Source organism: Etheostoma spectabile, chromosome 9 (genome assembly GCF_008692095.1).
Source record: "Etheostoma spectabile isolate EspeVRDwgs_2016 chromosome 9, UIUC_Espe_1.0, whole genome shotgun sequence".
Classification (NCBI taxonomy): Eukaryota; Metazoa; Chordata; class Actinopteri; order Perciformes; family Percidae; genus Etheostoma; species Etheostoma spectabile.
The window spans coordinates 35,273,685-35,293,816 of NC_045741.1; the positions used below are offsets into that span (position 1 = coordinate 35,273,685).

At 40.3% G+C, this 20,132-nt stretch overlaps 2 protein-coding genes across 5 annotated transcripts in view; one reads left to right on the top strand and one right to left on the bottom strand.

Annotated features, from left to right (window-relative positions):
* The window catches only part of zfyve9b (zinc finger, FYVE domain containing 9b), a 29,585-nt gene that overhangs the window by 2,854 nt on the left and 6,599 nt on the right, over positions 1 to 20,132 (bottom strand). Inside the window, exons 14-16 of one of the 3 annotated variants that reach the window (XM_032526368.1) lie at positions 20,015 to 20,120; positions 19,745 to 19,924; positions 18,847 to 19,010 (exon numbers count right to left, since the gene is read on the bottom strand). In XM_032526368.1, the coding sequence (XP_032382259.1) occupies positions 18,849 to 19,010; positions 19,745 to 19,924; positions 20,015 to 20,120 (448 nt within the window). In that variant the 3' untranslated portion in view covers positions 18,847 to 18,848. Of the gene's footprint in view, positions 1 to 18,279; positions 19,011 to 19,744; positions 19,925 to 20,014; positions 20,121 to 20,132 lie in introns of those variants that run through there. The other 2 variants (XM_032526367.1, XR_004333567.1) reach the window with 2 other exon arrangements.
* On the top strand, positions 300 to 18,135 carry elovl1b (ELOVL fatty acid elongase 1b). Of its 2 annotated transcripts, XM_032526372.1 has the most exons (9): positions 314 to 566; positions 11,234 to 11,350; positions 14,869 to 14,971; positions 15,050 to 15,240; positions 15,430 to 15,510; positions 15,603 to 15,659; positions 15,749 to 15,854; positions 16,167 to 16,303; positions 16,550 to 16,876. In XM_032526372.1, exons 3-9 carry the CDS (start codon positions 14,902 to 14,904, stop codon positions 16,874 to 16,876), a joined length of 969 nt encoding a protein of 322 aa, XP_032382263.1. In that variant the 5' UTR covers positions 314 to 566; positions 11,234 to 11,350; positions 14,869 to 14,901. The 2 variants fall into 2 exon arrangements, with proteins under 2 accessions (XP_032382265.1, XP_032382263.1); XM_032526374.1 differs by lacking the exon at positions 11,234 to 11,350 and having other exon boundaries at positions 300 to 566; positions 16,550 to 18,135.

Below are 20,132 nucleotides of genomic sequence, written 5' to 3' on the forward strand. Positions count from 1 at the left end.
ATAAAAATGTATAAAAAGGTGGAGGCAGATAGGCCTAGCTCAGGTGGGCTTTTAGCTTGTTGTTTTGTTGCAAATTTTATGGTTACGGAGATTGTCGTCAGATAGTTAGGTATTTATACAGGCCTATTTTGGTGGTAATATGATGACATGCCATCTATATGTACTTCTGCCTTTTTGCTCTCTTTACATCAAAGACCAAAATGGAGTGTAGCTGTATACCAGAGTTTAGAGATCCACTCCCATCAGAAGCAGCACAATGGGTCTGAGGAAGATTAAATTAGGAGGAGGAAGGAGGGAGCCACTTAACAAGCTTAGAGTCTGTTAGAATGAAGCCGCCGCGGATTTTGTATTGGTGATGATTGACATTGGATACAGTGAGTTGGTTACGTCCATATTAGGCGACCAACTCACAGCAATACAGAGATGACTCCACCTTTTTCCAGCTTCATCAAAGGGGTTGCGTCGAGAGATTTAAGCGGAAAGGAAGAGGAAGCAGAGCTGACTTCACGCTGTCGCTGGACGAAGTTATCAGCCGGTTTTCGACAGTTTTCGCAGGTTAATTTCAAGTGAGTACTTTCTAACTGTTTTTGTCTGTAGTAATTGAACAGTTTGCAATGTGTACGCAACGAGGTTTTACTTCATGGTGTGTTTAATTATTAATTTGAGCGCTGCCAATTTCCGTAACGTCATATTCAAATTATATTCATTCATGTGGGGTAACTTGTTTTGTTTTATTAATAAGTAGAACAGGTTAGACGTAGACTAGTTTGCTGTAACTTAAGACTAGATTTTGGATGCGTTTTGTTAAGAGGGCGCGAGAGTCACCTCTGACCTTGTGCACGGCGGTGTTGCGCCCTAAAGTGTACCCCCTGTGTAGTTTGGTGATTACATTTGCACACCAAGTAGTTTAGCTGTTTTGGCTATTTTTGGTTCTGTATCGGTCTGCTTCTCATCACTTGCACCTGTGCTGTGGACAAAGAGCACATTGACAGCCGGGTGTCTCTCTGCTCAGTGGCTATTGTTCCTCTGCACTTTGAAGGCAGATGGTAATGATCCCAGTGATGGGAAGTGATAAAGATAACTCATAGACGTGTGTGTGCTTGTTTAACAACTAGGTTATGAATTAGCCCATTTAGTTTCAGACTAGTCGATCACAAGTAAAACTTATCCTGCTGGCCAAATGGTATAACGATAACTCGATCTAACGGTTCAGCCTCGATTTCACTAAGCAGCTTCCGAGCCAGAGGGACATCCGTAGCATCTTGTTTTAAGCTCATGGTAGGCCCAGTTTGACTCGTGTACAATCACACATACTGTATTTGAAATAGGTCCCTTTTTCTCGCAAGCACAATTTTTTTTTAAAGACTGGTGTTTTATTTAGATTAGTTTTTAATGTTTTAGCTGAGTATTTGTCTATTTCCCAGGCTACATTTAATGTGATTTAGCCTGTGTCAAAGGTGATGCAGCCCAACTATCTACTTAAGTCATATTGCATATAGGCTATTTTTTTTTTAAGATTGTAGTATTTTGTTCCAGTAAAAAACATTTAACTCATTTGAATAAGAGGAGGAGTTGAACTTTCGACCAAGTGATTCCAAATCCATGAATCAATATTAACTTTTTCATATATCATATAAAGATAACGTTCTCGATAATGTTGTCACACACCTCGTTTATTGGGTGCAACAGTATTAGCCATGTCAAACTCTTGTTTGATTTTACCATTCTGGGAGAAAGACGGAACCAACCGCACCTAATTTTTTACAATGCACAATGAATTAATCAATCAGTTTTATTGGTCACATGAAATCGTAGGTACAAGTCCAGTAACATTTTATCCCGTCAGCTCTTTCAACTTTTGCGTGATTCACCATAAAGCAGAATGAGGCCATCAGATTGGCACACTGATAAAGAGTTGCCCTGTTGAGGCACTGGAAAGAATACTGTGAGGCTTTTTTTACCACACAAGTAGTTCCATTGACATCTGAATATGATCCAAATACAAGTACTTTTTTCATTTTTACAACTGATGCATGTCGTGCTAAGAAGACACTGTGCACATGGCCACTTTTGAATTAAAACACTTGTTTGTGCAATGCTTCAAACTGTTTGCACATTGAAAACAATTAAAGAATTGTTTTTATTATAAAAAAGAGTCAAAAATATGTTGCAGGGGACCCTGATCTCCTGTCTAGCCCTAATTGATGGTTATCTTCTCAGATGTTGGCTTCCTAAGGCAGATTATGAATCACTTATTCTGTGTAGACATGTAAACATTAGCTGTATAACTACCGACTGTGGGCTAGAGACAAAGGGCCTCAAGGTCAGCAAGCATTGTGACCGTTACCACTCCAGCGTTGCATGTTGTTTTGACTTCCTCAACTTCCAAAGTCAACACCCTCTCTGAAGGACTCAAATTTAAGGCAAGTTTCAGCCAGTTGAAATGACTTGATGCACTCTTAAACCCTAACACTCTTTAAACCAGGTTGTTCCTCCAAGAAAGCTTTTGCAAGCTGAGCTGGGTGTGCCCATGCAGCAGTCAAAATTCACACAGTTGAGCGCTGTCTTGTCCTGTAGGTTACTGAGCAGCTGGAGTAAAGTGCTGGGCTCAAAAGCGGAAAATATTAGTCGTGCATGTTTCCCTCACCGCATATTCCCAACCAGGCTGGTGTTAAAAGGATCCTTGTCACGTCTGGGTGACTTCCCTGAAACTCAAACTGTCACTCTTTGCTTGCTTACTTGTCCGTTAACTCTGCCCATGTTTGCTTTGTCCGTTGAATAATGTTAAGGAAGTGCCAGTACGGGTTCAGTTCAGGATACCGGTATCTTTTACAGCTGCACCTTGATAGTGTTAGTTGGAGACAGTGTTGTTTTCATACAGTGTACATCTTGTCTAGTGTAACTTCCAATCCACTCCCCCACTTATGCATTTTTGTTTCATTGGATTGAATTGACTTTTCACACAAACTGACAGTTTAGTCTAGAGTGGACTTATCTTTCAACACTGACCGTTGGTTTGCAGTTTCCCTGGTTAAAAACAGCAGTTGTGATGTCAGTGATTGGGCCGTGGCCCGAATTTCAACTTTAAGTTTGAATCCACATGAACCAACGCAGCAGTAGTATTTTGCAAAACAGCATGTGCTTCAGTGTGAATTTACCATTTGAAGCTGCTTTTTAGTGGCTGTAACAGTAGTACAAGGTTTGGAGTATACAGCTTATATATGTCAAATCCACAGTAAGGAAGAAGTAAAACCAGGGTGGTGGTTATGCACCAGTTCAGTTCAACACGAGGGTGTAATAACTTGGTAAATAGCTGTAACATGGTTTAACTTGTCTGAACAGGGCAATGACAAGAAGGAAAGTTTAGTGTTGCCTACAGAATAATATTACATTTGTGGTAGTGGCTGACCGGGGTAGGCATTGGAAATAGTCTCGATGGCCTGGAGATGGCTGTGTGTTTTGACCAGAATGCCTGGAAAGGTGGCCACATGTTAAGGTGTGTTTTTAGTTGCATCAGTGACTGGTTAGGTTTTTTTTTTTTTTTTTTTTATCTGATCCTGTAATTATTACTTTGCCTGTTGTTGAGTAAGGTTTTAAAAGCTGCATCATGTTTTATTTGGAACTTCAGACTAAAGGTTAGATTTAGAAAAAAATAACCAGCTATTACAAATTGTAAAGATATAGATCTGTTTCAGATGTTGGCACAGCTGGCTATTGTTTTCTCTTTCTCTCTGTCAAATGAGTCAGATTAGAAAATTGCAGTAGTATATTTACTAGGGCTTTTTTTAAACACGTGTTCATGTTTGAAGTTTCCAAGAGGAAGTTCCTGTCATAGTAGCATGTTAGGTATTCTTGGTAGACAGATTTGTCATTCCAGTCATGGTTACGTCTTGCATAATAATCTCAACCTTTCTACTGGGCCAGGTTTACACTTGACCTATATATCATGTCTGGAGTTGTTGTGTTGAGTTTGAGCATGCTCTCCCATCAGACACTCACAAGGGCACACGCCCTGGAGTGGGCAAAAAAAACCTTTTTGTGGTTATTGGTGGTATTGGGAAAATGATAATGAAATTACTCAATATTACAATTGATCTGGGTATCATGGGTTGCATAAAAAAACAATCCAGATGTTCACCAATCAACTCAGGAGAAGCATAGTTAAGTTTTTTTGATTGGAAAACATGGGGGAAAAGTAATTGAATTGCCTTTTTTTTGTAATTGGTTAAGTGATCTATCAATTCGGGTGCCAATAGTACTTGCTTGCACTAAATACGACCCTACTACTACACCCTACAAATAACTACTATTTTGTTTGACATCAGGGCAATCTGTAAGCTTTTACATTCAGTCTCATTCAGATCAGTATAGGGACAGACAGTGGTATTTGAGTGTTTCAAGTGATGGCATGGCTAATTATTCATCTTTGTTTTTGGGTTTGGTTAAAAATCCCGACAGGATACTTTTACGCAGCACTCAATTCATAAGTTATGAATGTTTGCAGTCATGAGCATTGACTCCCAATGCAACATCGGCTACTTACAAGTTGGATGTTTTTTTTCCCCCGTAGCTTCAGCCATCGTTTGAATAATTTCGCAAACATCTTTTGCTGAGATCTCCAGAAGCCAGATACATCCCTAATAATATTATGTCATAGTTTTTTTTTTTATATATAAAAGCTCCAGGTTAGAAAACCAAAGTTGAAGTAAAATTACAACCCAAAGTGTTTGTTGTTAATACCCACCACAGTTTACAGAACACCTTCCTGGTTCAACTTTGACCTACAGAACTTTAGTTTCCACTGTTGTGTGCACACATGTTTCCTGTGCAAGGAGAGGTTATTGTAGACACTACAGTTGCTTACAGTATATTTGGTTTTACCGCTAAAATGGTAATCTGGCCGAGGTTATTACTTGTTAGCACAATCGAGTTCCTCGTTTGATATCTCCATGTTCTCACATATCGACAATTACTTTGAGGACAATATAATCCTAACTATTGGGGAAACCCAAGTTATATTAAACCAAAATTACCCCTTAACATTGTGTAATTAATGCAACTTTTCATGTGCAAACTAAACATAATTATGTGCAACATCATACCTAACCAGTTGCAGCAATCTTTGCTCATAACTAAGATTGGATCCATAATTCTGCAGTCAGTGGTTGGACACAAACTGGATCATGTCACCGTGCAAATGAACTTTTTCTGCTCATTCAGAAGTACCCATGCACTATTGTTGTCAGAAATCTGAGCTGTTGAGACCTGTCAAGGGGGACAGAGAGAGGGGAGGGGAGGGGAGGGAGAAGGGGGGGTGCGTGAAGATAATGAGACCAGTGTTAAATGGCCAACCTTGTCTGAATACTTGCAGGTAGTGTAGGGGTAATACTCCCCCGCCACCATCCTACACACATTAACACACACACACACTGAAGGGGAGGTGGTATAAAGATGTCAGTGTCCAGACAAGTTGAGCAACATTCCTAATGATTTGAGCCTTTTGATTATTTTAAGTCTTCTTGAAGTTTGTTTTCCTTAATGTGTATTAAAAATAGATGTTTTGTGTTTAAATTTGTACATCATTGAGTCCACGGTACCCATTTGAATCATACCACATATCTGCCATGCATGGCTAGAAACTAATGGCCACAGTCAAATCTAGATGTGCTGTCACTTTTGACGAATAACCTTTGGATTTTGATTATGCAAATGACAATGTCACCGACCCGTGCAGGCTTATATTCAGATGCAGGAAAGACAAGGTTGCAGAACAGAGTTTATCCTGTGCCATTTCTTTTATAAGGGACCAGAAAAGTTTTTTTTAAGGGTTCGTTAAAAGTGAGGAGGATTGTTTTTTTTTTATAAATTCAGTGTTGTGTAAACTTTGACAAGCCTGTATTTACACAAAATGTTTTACTGCCAAGTGTCTTGACCTTAACAAGGCATCACTCCATTACTGGATTTTTGAGGCGGTTCTATTCTATCTGTATCTATTTTACACAAACAACAAATTTTAGCACTTTCTTTTTTTTTAAGGGATCTCTTAAATTTGTTACTGAAAAGCTGTGATATATTTAACACAGATAAGGTGATAAGGAAAACTTACAGATGTAAAACAACCCCAACCAAGATGACGGTGATAGCCATTATATATTCTAAAATGTTCACTGGAAAATAACATTTGAAATAAACACTAACTTAAATAAAATGACTAAAGACACAAAAAGCAATTTCAATTTCTGTTTGCATTTCTGCCAACATATACAATTCAATTTTATTTATAGTATCAATTCATAACAAGCGTTATCTCGAGACACTTTACAGATAGAGTAGGTCTAGACCACAGAATTTACAAGGACCCAACAGTTCTAGTCCTCCAGAGCAAGCAACAGTGGCAAAGAAAAACATCCTTTTAGGCAGAAACCTCAGACAGACCCAGGCTCTTGGTAGGCGGTGTCTGACGGGCCGGTTGGGATTAGAATGAAGAGTAGCAATAACAGTCACAAAAAATAGTAGTTTGTAGTAGTTCATGGCATAGCAGGGCACTGTGCGGCATTACAAGGCACAGCAGGACGTAGCAGGGCACCACAGAGCGTAGCAGGATGAACATGGCATCGCAGAACGTGTAGCGGGACCATGGCGACAGCTGCAACCATGATTTTGGCGCCTCCCTGATCCAAGGAAACATGCTGGGGGGAAAAAAAGAACATAAGGACTCTGGGGAATGACTCCCCAGAGCTAGGTTAGGAACAAGCATTTCTAGGACATAGATGCACATAAATGAAAAGATAGGAAGATAGAGGAGAGACGAGCTCAGTGTGTCAAAGGAAGTCCCCAGCTGTCTAAATTATTACAGCATAATTAAGAGAGACCGGGTAAAGAGAGGAGCCTGGTCAGGCTAGAACTCTCCCTTACCAGATTGGGCTGTATGCCCTGCCTCCCTCTAGTTTTATTATATTATTGATTATATGATAGATAAATCTGACAACTATGACGAGAAGCAGGTGGGCCGGGTTAGGTGGACGCTGCGACTCCTCACTCCCTAACAATATTCAATTATATGCCCTAACTATAAGCTTTATCAAAAAGGAAAGTCTTAAGCCTACTCTTAAATGTGGAGACGGTGTCTTCCTCCCAAACCCAATCTGGAACCTGGTTCCACAGGAGAGAAGCCTGGTAGCTGAACGCTCTGGCTCCCCTTCTACTTTTAGAAACTCTAGGAACAACAAGTAACCCTGCATTCTGGGAGCGTAGTGCTCTTGTAGGGTTGTAAGGTACTATGAGCTCTTTAAGGTAAGATGGTGCCTGACCATGAAGAGCTTTGTAGGTGAGAAGAAGGATGTTAAATTCTACTCTGGATTTTACAGGAAGCCAATGCAGAGAAGCTAAAACAGGAGAGATGTGATCTCTTTTCCTGGTTCCTGTCAGGACACGTGCTGCAGCATTCTGGATCAGGTGAAGAGTCTTTATGGACTTTTTTGAGCAGCCTGATAATAAAGAATTGCAGTAATCCAGCCTAGAAGTAACAAATGCATGGACTAGTTTTTCTGCATCATTTTTTAGACAGGATATTCCTGATTTTTGCCTTACGTAGGTGAAAAAAGGCGATCCTTGAAATTTACTTTAAGTGGGAATTAAAGGACATGTCCTGATCAAAGATAACTCCAAGATTCCTCACAGTCGTGCTGGAGGCCAGGGTGATGCCATCCAGAATAACTATCTCTTTGGGTAATGCGTCACGGAGGTGCTTGGGTCCCAGAGCAACAACTTCAGTTTTATCCGAGTTTAACATTAGAAAATTACAGCTCATCCAGGTTTTAATATCCTGAAGGCACGTTTGAAGTTTAGCTAACTGATTAGTTTCATCCGACTTGATCGATAGATATAACTGAGTATCATCTGCATAACAATGAAAGTTTATGGAGTGTTTCCTAATAATACTGCCTAAAGGCAGCATATATAAAGTGAACAGGATTGGACCAAGCACAGATCCTTGTGGGACTCCATGACTAACTTTGGCGTCCACAAAGGATTCATCGTTAACATGAACAAACTGAGATCGATCTGATAAGTAAGACTTAAACCAGCTTAGAGCAGTCCCTTTAATGCCAATTAAATGTTCCAATCTCTGTAATAAGATATGATGGTCAATGGTATCAAATGCAGCACTAAGCTCTAATAACACCAGTACAGAGATAAGCCCTTTGTCTAATGCAATTAGGAGGTCATTAGTAAGTTTCACAAGTGCTGTCTCTGTACTATGATTACAATACTATAAATCTATAAGACAATCTTCCCATAATGTTAAATCATTGAAATATGGTTTTAAGCTTTACTGTGCCTGTATGTGTGCTTATGTTTCTAACCAGGCAGATGTTATCAGGTGCACATGTTCTCTGCCACACCTGTAGACCCTGCATGGCTCAGACCAGTTTTGTATTTTAATGAAGGAAAAAAAAAAAAAAGCCAATTGCTCAACATGTAATGTTACTGACGTAGTTCTTCTTGTAAGCTTTTAGCTTTTCCGATTGTGGCAAATGTGTCATAGGGCTTTTTATTTGGATGACAAAGCAGCGGAACGAGTTTGGATTACACTGGATCATCTTTTTTTTTTCTTTTTGGGAGAAAGCTCTTTTTTTATCTCTTTATCTCGAGACACCAATACGACAGACATATTTGGACTGAGAAGACTTGTTGCCCAGGGAGATCACCCTGACTCATACGTAGTTTCCTCTTCAGTGAGTTTGTCACCCTGCTGGTTTGATTAGAATGTGTGATTTTGTTTTTTGACTCTAGTAATCCCTTAGCTGATAGTATCCGTTTTAACTTGGCATTCGCTCAGTTCAAGTGGAAATACAGTTATTCTTGGCGTTGATGGCTCTGCTCTTGATAATTCTCCATGGACCAGCCAAGCAGCATGCTAAACCCAAACAGGGAGCATCATGCTGAAAACCCCTCTGGGTAAAAAGTGTGAGCCAAAAGAAAGACTTAAACTAGGAAGGTGGAGGAAAAACGTTGCCGGCAGCAGTGAGTGAAGCAGCATCAGTGTAGCTGGGACCAGTGAGGAGGGAGTCTAGTTTAAAAGTTCCACCTTGATGTGAGTAATGTTGCCAACATTCCAGACTTTCTTCTGACTTGTTTTTAAAATGTTGTGAGCACAAGAAGAGACCAAACTGTCAAACATTAGGATAACATCTTCTGTTCAGATTGCTTGTTCTGAGCAGAACCACTTAAGCTTGAAATACCACGTCATTAACTTTTTCATTTTTGCATCAATCTCTGAAGGGAATGCCTCGATATGATCCATCTGATCTGGCTTTGAGTCTGCTCATCCTTGTACGCGACAATGGAAGTTATTTCCATTGCATAGCTTGACCTGACATTTGTACCCTGGCAGCAGAGTCAGACTCCTTACACCAGTGTGTGACATGCTGGTGGAAATTCTGGGAGACTTATGCTTACTAATATGATGCAGCTGACACCCACACATTCCTGCTTTTACACTTTCAAAGTTTCATTGGTATTATACTGTTTTGGTTTACCAAGATTATCAATACTGTCAATAGAATTACAATTTGGCAGTTGTATGTCAAACACACTTGAAACATTCAATGAATTTGATGCATTTTAGGATAAAGTTGTAGTTGGGAGGTCACTCAGTACTTTGTGTAAGGAATTGATTGGATGACTTCTCTTTTCTGTCACACATCAGATATGAACCCATACTGTGTCTTTTTACATTAGAAATGTTTTTTTGTGGTTTTATGAAAAAAAAGAATAATAATGAACAATTAAATATCTATTTAATTTATAAGTTTCCTTGACTAAGCACAGTAAACACCTGATACACCTGATAAAATATAGTCAAGACTTTTACTTAACTAAGGTTACCAAACTAGTTTCACTAGTGCAACTAGCAGAGAACGATGGTTTATTTTATTGTCTGATGTGTTTTGGTATTCTGCTAAAACGCACTGGAGTGACAGGTAAAGCCAGCCCAGATGCAGTGCAACACTAAAGACGGCATTTATTGTGACATGATCACTCGTGCAATGCTTTCAGATGTCTATCAACAGCCAAGTTCAACTAGTATGACTATGAGTGTGCTTTCAATAGCAGTTACAGACTTCTTCTTATTGCTGTATGTATTTTTTTTATAGGCCTTCCACTAAAATTAACTAAAATTATCCATAAGCAGACGATTTTACTTTTATTTCTTGTTGGGAACAACTGGGTGTGACCACCTGACACAACACTCTCAGAAGATTTTAAGCATTATTGTGTTAGGCATGTCTTCTCTTTGCAGTAATCATTTGGGTCTTCCATTAGCCATACTATCCAACCCTGAGCAAACATGAAGCTTTTATGACTATTTATGGTTTTTCTTAGCTCGATTGTAATAGATTTTTTTTCTGTCAGGCTGTCATGTATTGCACTCCTTGGTGTTACCAGTAAACTGGAAATGAATGCTTTAATTTGTGAATATGTGGACCAAGCATGCTGTGGCTCTTTGCCAAATATTAGGCAGGCAAACAACAAGTACACACATGGAAAGAAATGCAACTTCTCCTGACTTGTTTCAGGCATTTTATCCATGATATGGATTGTCTCCCAACACAGAGAAAGAGACATGGAAGCTAGTTTTTCTTTATGGGTGTTGGTCGGATAAAGAGCCAATTAAGAGGTAACAATGGCCCCCTTCATGATAACAGAGGTTCCTCTGATTTCTCACCAGCTGCTTGTGAATAATATCAGCCCACCCTTGAGTGAAAACCTACAGGGCGACTCCTTAGTTGTGTGTGTTTCTCTACGTGTGTATGTGAGTGGGTGTGTTTCAGTGGGTGGAGGGCATGTGAAGAGGGAGGGGGGCTCAGACTTGTTAAATTCAGGGCGGCAGTCACAAAGTAGCAAGTTGCATTATATTTCTGTGTGTTTTGTAGTGTGGGTTTAAATAGGGCCATCTCTCTCACCCCAGTTGTACTCTCTCTTGGCGCCCCCTTGCACACAGTGCTTGCTCTCTCTGGCTCAGCCTCTTTCCCTCCCTCTCGTTCTGTGAGCTAGTTATTCATCCACTGTGTGAGTCAGGGAGGGTGGGGATTCGGAAGACTGCTGTACCAGTCACACTTTGTCAGTTTACTTTCTCGTTCTCTTACCCTCTCCCTCTCTCTCTCTCTCTCTCTCTCTCTTTCCCTCTCTGTGTTTCTTCTCGCTGCTGCTGCTGCCGCCGCCCCAGGCTGCCTGCCCTGCCTGCCCGCCCGCCCTTATTGTTTACAGAGAGGCTTTGCCGTCTTGTGAAAAGAGTTCACGTTGGCTTTTGATGATTTAAGGGAAACATTTTAGTCTCAATAAGGTAAGTTGCTTGCATAGAAGTTGAACTAACTTGTGTGGAGTCTGCCCGCATGTTGAGCTGGGATGGTTCCTGTTCTTTTGGTAATTAAGGATAACCGGCTGTTCTTTTAACATGTTTTTTTATATATTATATATATATATATATATAACGGACACTTTATTGTGTGTTTTAACTAATGGGTTCCTCTCAGATTTTTTTTTTTTTTTTTGGTTTATCATTAACTTCTACCTCGTGAGTGTGAGCTCCTTTTTTCCATCATATGATTCATTGACATGCTTGAATAGGAAATCTTCCCCCTCCTTTTCTTGTTTTAGATCTCCTATTGTAGATGTAAATCGGCCACCTCGTGGTTGTGTGGTGGGACACACAGAATAAGTAACGGTGTGTTAAAACAACATTATTTTACTTTGGTCACAAGAATGGACTGGTGTAGCTAAGTGCTGCGAATCGTGGACATTTCTGTTGAGAGGGAACACAACTCATTGCCTCAAGGTTGGGTGGTGCATGTCATGTGTCTACAGCTAAATTGCTTCACTCTGTTATGGAAATAACACAGCAGAGGCTTTGTGGACCCCTCTCACAGTTATGAGGAAGTTCCTGTCCTCTTGTGGAACTACTACTAGTATTGCTGATATAGCTGAACAACAATGACAACAGTAAAGTGCAGTTGATCAGTTTGTACTGGTTCGAATTCTGAAGTAACACTAGACTTTAATTGGTGTCATTATGTTAGAGTTCACTGATTACTAGATGCAGGAAATGGTACAGATGTGTCTGAGCACTGTGGTTCACTAACCATGGTTGTTCTTGTAAAATGGTCTTTGCCAGTTGATTGTGGTTCACTGAACTGGAATGGGAGGGGGCTTTATTTTTCACTTAGGTTACTGAAATATTATACACTCTTTCTTCTTCTTGTTCATGGTCATCATAAGACTATCTCCCTGTCTCACAGTCAGTTTTATTAGTCTGTATTCTGTAAAGAATCCCTTAAAAGTGAGTCACATGTTGCATGTTAATACAGTAGTTTGAACCTGAAAACTGGGAGATTTAGAAAAACTTGTATTTAAAAAAAAAAAAAAAAAAAAAAAAGGCAAACTTTCATCCTATTTATTTGTAGGATTTCAAAACAAAAAGTCTCCTGGTGCCCGGTCTCAGTGTCTACAACCCATTTATTTAAACTCAGAAAAGTGACTTTTGGGGCCAAACAACAAACTAAATTTGTTTTCTCATTTATACAAACCTTGAATGCATGACCAACATTATTAAGGGACAGTTAAGATTTCCTTTTAAAATTTCTACTGGAAACAAAAGTGAGGTGGTCAAACAATTACTACGCAGTTCATGGTCCCTGGGTTACAATAACCTCGGTGGTGGTCATCTGCTCAATATAACAGCCAGAACAAGACAGACTCACTCTACACAGTAGACATGATAGTAGTCTTGTCGAAATGTGAGGCGCCTGACCAAATGCCTCATCATTGGTTCAATAGCAACCACAGCGTTTTGTGTAAGGGTTTTCTGAAATGTTGTGTATCTGATCTGTTCTACCACACCATTATTTGCACTTGATAATGTGAGTTTTCACCCTAATGGTGGAAGAAGGTTAAGTCAGCGGTGCAACTGTTACAAATAAGACTGAAATACCTAACTGAAATCACCTGGAAGCTCAACAAGAAAGAACGAGCAGAGAGATACAGTAGAGTTGGGATGGTTTTATGTCAGTTAGCTTAAGAGCTGGTTTGATTTGCATTGAGAGATGATCTTGTGGAAAGATCCCCATGCCTAACTCTAGGTATGATGAAGGGGATGTGACGATGTGGGGCTATTTTAATTCCAAAGGCCAAGGGAACTTTATCAGGATGCATAGTATCCTGGATCCCTGAAATAACGGACCTTTAAAATTAAAAATCTGCCTGCCTCTATGGGAATTTAACATAGGGGCATAAAGATCAATTTCCAAAAAGATGTTGTTTTTTTATTCCTCTTTTTAATCAACTTTAGCAGGGGTGTGTAAACTTTCTCAAGCCACTGTATATGCTGTGCTGTAGACATGCCTTGTGGTTATAGAAAAAGCCTAATGGGAACAAGCTGCAGGCGGTATCTACAAACGGAAGAGGAATGCTGTTCAGAACACGTTTTAACTTGAGCACAATGAATCCGCAAAATATTATCCTAAGCATATCAAGGGCTATTATGTTTTCCTTTTTAACTGTGCAAAACAGGCTACATCCCCGCATGTGACTTTTCACAAGTAAGCACAGATTACATTTCCTGTTTGACATCCTGTGATAACAGACAGCGTTTTTAAAAAGTTGAAACTGAAGTTGGCGTCCTTAAACTTAGATCCAGCTCATTGTTGGCAAAATACATAGCTGTCTCTATGCTGTACTCCTTTAGTGGTGTTCACCTGAGCAGCTCTTCACCGTTGTTAGCTGCTCTTCATTCCTCAGCATGAAATCATGAGCTGCTAATTATATTGGTTTAAGGCGGGCTGTTCTTTAAGGCCTCGGGCAGCGAAAACTCGGAGCATTGTAGATTGTGTAACAATAGCGTGGTGAGAGGAGGCCGCGCCCTGTATGTCCTCCACACGCTTTACACTTGAAATGATAAGCCTTTGTGAACAAAAAATACGCAGGTCTGAAAACCATGGCAACATTCATGTGGACTTATTTGTAGATTGACTAATAGGTTCAGTTTGCAGTGGCAGTTCTCCAATAAATGTGGTTGCTACATAACAAGAAGCAGTACTTTTTTTGGTTTTAAGGATGTTGGATATAAATGTCAGGGTTCTGCGGATTGTGACTTTTAGTTAAATGATCTGGAACTTTCCCCTTTTTTTTTGCTTCCAGTTTTTTTTTATTTGAGGAGAGCAGTTTAGCTTTACTCCTACACACAAACTGCAGTAGAGTGCCACCTAACTGTGGGATGAGGGACGCCCTCCCAGTTCCCCGTAGTACCTCCTCTCTGATATCAGGCCATGTCTCACCAGTGGTTGGAGCAAAGCATCCTGGTATTTATTGTTGGGAGTGTGTTTTTAGTCAGAGATGAGCTGCTCTGTCCCGGTAATTGCATTTCAGTCCCACTGAATCAGGACATGTCTTAAAATGCTTCTCCTTGAAGGCATTTATTGGTCACAGGTGATCACCAGGAAGACCCAAGCAATGAATAAGACGTGATTTCTTTGTTTCAAAGTTTTTATGTAATCCATGCTTGAAGAAGAATACTGTTGGATTTTATTGTTTGATGTCTCTAGAAATGTTAATGTCTAGGAAAAGTGAACCACTTTTTAAGCCGTAAGGTTTCAAACAGATGGGGAAGGATAATGGTACTTTTGACTTACTGTTACGCATCCAAAAAGGCATCAGAGATGTACATCCTTTATTTGGACCTTTTAAAAATGAACAAAATTGTTTTCTTCTCAGTGTTTGAATTGCTGCCAAGGGAGTGGTGGAAGGATTGCTGCTTTGTTTTGGCTTTGACAAAAAGTAACAATGAGCCTATTGGGCTTTTTTTTGCAGATAATTGGGTCACAACAATTCAAGACGGCAAACATGCTTCAAGAGATTCAGGCGATGGGCTCACATGCCATGGATATCTACGACTACCTCTTGGCGGGAATTGGTAGGTGATTTACCTGAAGAAATACAGAAGATCACTCTTTATTTTTGTTGTCTAAGGTATTTTTTGTTTTGTTTTCAGATCCACGGCTGAAGGAATATCCACTGATGCAGAATCCCATTCCCATGTCCTCAATATTGCTGTGTTACCTATTCTTTGTAATGTACCTTGGACCTCGCATAATGGCCAATCGAAAGCCCTTCCAGCTAAAGGAAGCCATGATAGTCTACAACTTCACGCTAGTGGCACTGTCATTATTCATTGTCTATGAAGTAAGACACTGCTACTCTCCAACATTTTAAGACTTGTAATTAAGTTACTTTCTACTCCTTTTAAACATTTCATGTGTTGACATGGCTACATTTGTGTAGTTTTTGTGTAATTAATATCTGTAAGGATCACTTTTTTTGTTCTTTGTACCTATGACTACAAACCAAGTAAATAAGATGTTGTTTTTTTAGTTCCTGATGTCTGGTTGGGCCACAACATATACCTGGCGATGTGACGCAGTTGATACGTCTGACAGTCCTCAAGCACTTCGAGTAAGTCCCCTCTAACTACTTAGTCAGATACAATTCCTCATTTAATGTGAAGTCAAATGATTAATTTACCAAGTCTGTGTTCTCCTCACCAGATGGTCCGAGTGGCCTGGCTGTTCTGGTTCTCCAAGATTATTGAGCTCATTGACACAGTACGTTCAGTCTTTTAGTTAACCGCCTTGATGTGCAGTTTTGGTCACAACAGCCGGGCTTTAACTAATCGATAACCTCTTTCGATCAGATGTTCTTCATTTTGAGGAAAAAGCACGGCCAGGTCACCTTCCTGCACATCTTCCACCACTCCTTTATGCCTTGGACCTGGTGGTGGGGAGTTGCCTATGCTCCTGGTGAGTACACATAAACTATATCTGGATTTTTCAAACATTAATGGAGGAGCATCAGCAGGTTGTAGCGTTATTACGTCAACCTGCAAACCAAACTTGTTGACCTGTACAATCAGCAACACTGTCCTCCCATTTAGTTTCTGCTTGTCTTATTAAAGAAGCGGGTGCAGGCTACCTACAAAGTACTGAGATCTGTTTAGTCATACCAAAATGATTAACCAAGACTTTCTGACCTTGCAAGATAAACTAAGAATGTAGAGGCCATAGAGGTTTTACTCTGAGCCGGCCTAATCCTGTTTGTGGTTATTACCCTAGGTGGAATGGGATCTTTTCATGCCATGGTGAATTCCTCCGTCCACATTATCATGTATTTCTACTACGGCCTTGCTGCTGCTGGACCACGCTTCCAGAAGTTTTTGTGGTGGAAGAAATACATGACTGCCATTCAGCTGGTACAAACATCCTATTCTCCGAAGTTTTCTGTGTTGTTTATTAAATAATTCATTTTTCATTTTAATTGTGCTACTTGTAGGCTTCATCGATCAGCTTCAGGACAGCATGATGTAGCTTGAATGCATGTTCTGTTGGCATGTTTTTGAAATGCCAAGTTAATGTCTTTGCTCCAAAGGCACCAAGACAAATTCCCCAACATTTATTTATGGAAAGTGCTTGGCTGACTCCTGATTTCTTCCCAACAGACCCAGTTTGTCCTGGTTTCTCTCCACGCTACCCAGTATTACTTTATGGACAGTTGTGATTATCAGTTTCCAATGGTGCTCCACCTCATCTGGATGTATGGAACCTTCTTCTTTGTGCTCTTCTCCAACTTCTGGATCCAAGCTTACGTGAAGGGTAAGCGGTTGCCAAAACAAGACGTAAAGCAGTGTAAGAACGGCACAGCTGTCCACAACAATGGCAAACACCACGAGAACGGCATTAATTACAGAACCAGCAACGGAGCCGGCAACAGCTCTGCTCCCCACGAGAATGGCATCACTCACGTGAGCAAGATGAAGAAGGCCTAGGACCCCTGGAAGGAAACACCCAAGAAGTATGACCCAGTGAACCTGTTCAAACGGATTCCAAAGATAGTTTTGGCTGTGTTTCTTTTCCTGTTTTTGGGTTCATGTGCAACACATGGGGAGATGATGTGGTCAATGATTTCCACAGCTAGGGTCCCCCATTTGGTTGGTTTGTTTTTTGGAGTTGGTAAACCCTTTATGGAACAAAATGTATGAAGAGAAGATGTTTTCACTTAAATGTTATCTTCACTGATTTTGCAGCAACCTGTAGTTCAGTATCACACGGGTGGCCTTACACCCCACTTGCCTTCACTACTTATCTGACCCCTACATCATCCTGAGCACCCCGTGGATAGATGACTGTACAGTTTTATCAAACTTGAAAGTACTTTTTGTAAATAATTTTACAGAAAAAAAAACAACTAATTGTATTAGTATGCTTTAGACTTTCTAAATTTTGTTATTGTGTATTTAAAATTAAATGCCAATAAATTCAATTTAAAATTCTCTAATACATATTGTGTGTCAGTATTTCCACTTGCAGAGTAGGCGCTAACTTTATGCGTAACTTGTTGAAAAGGCTTTCAGATTATAGTTGTCGGGCCTTCGGGGGAAAACTCGGACATTGTGCTGCGTTGCAACAAAGAAGAAAAGCATTTGCGTTGCCTGCTTGAGCCTCTTGTCTTGGCCATCCCAAGTATGTGGAGCAAGTAGGAGGTAAACAAGAGCCCCATTCTGCTTTGTTTAAATTCTTCATTCATTGTAAAAGGCAGAGAGAAAGCATCCTGTAGACCGGATCTACGCCCACCTAACCCAACCATCAGCTGGTTCATCGCGGTCAGAAATACGGTCATATTAGCGCTCAGAGAAAACGTTTTTACATCCATTCAGCCTGCAAATGGATGCAGTCAATAAACCACTGATCCAGTACACACAACAGTGGTAAATTGCTTTGTTTTTCTTTATTGCAAAATACCATGTCACACCTGTAAACTAACCCTCCTTTAAAGTTGCTATATGAAACTTATCTTGAGGGCAAGAAATGATTGCATTCATTATATCTATTATATATTGAAAGGTGTTTCTTACATTCTAACCCCCCTAATGTTTGTAAATGGGCTGGGCAAAACATCAAAAACTAAAACAGTTTAATGTATACCTCTTTGATAGTGCCAATCAAAACTCAACATTATCTTTACAATCAAGCTGTTGTGTTTAATTTAATTTTTACAGGTGTACCTAATAAAGTCACTGAGTGGATATTTTGTGTGTAAAATCTGAAATGTAGTTTATTTTGTGATAGATATTGGAATTCTATAGTGTTTGGAACCAAACGGTACAATAAATCCTTCTAAAAAGTAAATGTGTTAAGTAAAGGGTTCCTGGATGAACGGGCAGTACCTCGGTTGTTGTTGTTGCAAGTTTAATTCCAGGCTGGACATTACATTTCAATAGCAATCCATTAAAATACATCCAGTAAGAAAACATTATTTAGGCATTCGTTCAGTGTGCATCAAATTGCTACATATATACTACATACTGTTCATCAAGTCATTCTCTTTTTCTCTTTGCATTAAGGTCATGGGGCTGAATCCATCTCCCACTTTTAAAGGTGTTCTCCATACGGGAATTTGTATTGAACATTGTGACGTAAATGATATCAAGCTATGAAGTTGCTGTGGATGTACAGTGATCTGATGGTCCATCCTAGGTTTCATGCATACCCAGATTGTCTGCTGCAGGGCAGGGTGAGATCCCAAAACTACTAAGAGTCAGACCACTTCTCTCTACTCGTGAGTGGATGAGATGGATGCAGACCTTGGATGTGGCCTGGTTCGCCCTTTGAATGCTTTTATTGCCCTAAAAATGATAGCAGCACTGATGAAAAGTGCCAAAGACCGAGTTGTAGTCCGGGTTAAAAAGATGAAGTGTGTGTGTGTGTGTGTGTGTGCGCGCGTGCGCGCCCGCTCTCTCTCTATGTGATGTTCTCCAGGATGTAAAAGATAAGCTCCATCACCATAGGCTTGTCTCCTCTCTTGCGCCCCCTGCTGTTGATGACGGGGATCAGCACGCTATCCAGGGCGTTGAGGTACTGAGCTGGGAGGGGCTGCCCATTGCTCCCAGCCACAAATCCCACCTGCAATTACAAAACAGGAGCTTATGTTATAAACTTTACACTTATATATTGTATATACATTTTTCAAAAGATTTTTTGGGGCATTTTCGGCCTTTATTTTATACAGGACAGCTGAAGACATGAAATGGGAGAGAGAGGGGGAATGACATGCAGCAAATGGCAGGTCGGAGTCGAACCCGGGCTCGCTGCGTTGAGGATTAAACCTCTATACATGGACGCCCGCTCTACCAACTGATGTATCTATGCGGCCGTAAGTCATATTTTACATGGTAAATTAATTTGCTGTTGGCCATGTGAGAGAGCATCTAAAACTTTAAGGAATTCATCTTCAAATTTTTAGAGTTATACACATTCTGTAGCAAGGAAATAAATATCTCTGCTAAATAAAGAGTTGATAGATGAGTACTGGTAGAAAAATAAACTTCAGAAATCTCTTTCCCCTTACACAAAGAAATTTGGCAATTACACGCCATAAAAAGGTGAATAAATAAAATGTGTTTCCTGTGGGTGTTTTTATGGGAATGTGGACCTTTCAGATCATTTAGAGGAGTGCTTATTGTTTGCATGTTCCATGTTTTATTGTAAGTGTATCATGCAGACTCGCACTGGTCTGGTCTTGGTCTTGACTCAGTTTCACCTTCCTTGGTCTCAGACTCGATACACACTGGTCTTGGTCATGACTTGGTCACTAAAATTAGCTCAGTGATACTAAATACCAAAACATCCTTTCTGACCTCTTGAGAGTGAAAAGCGACACGCAGCCCCAGCTTGGCCATCCCGTCCTCTTTCAGCAGCTTGAGGTGTGGACACAGTGCCAAGCAAAAAGCCCGGGCGATCCGCTCCGTTAACCGGTCGTGTTCAGCAGAGTCACTCGCTCCTCCTTTGGGATGATCCCACCTCTGCAGGAAGAACACCTGCACAACACATACACAGAGATGTGATGGGAGGAGAAGACAGTTTCAGACGGACTAATGTTGATGTTTGAAGCAGATCATCAAATGTACTTCTGTCCAGCGGATAATCTTCCCATTTTCTTTGTATTCTGACTTCTGAAACATCTTCGTACTGCTGATGGACTCCATGGATTTCCCATCAATGGGGCTAATAACTCTGGAGGATACA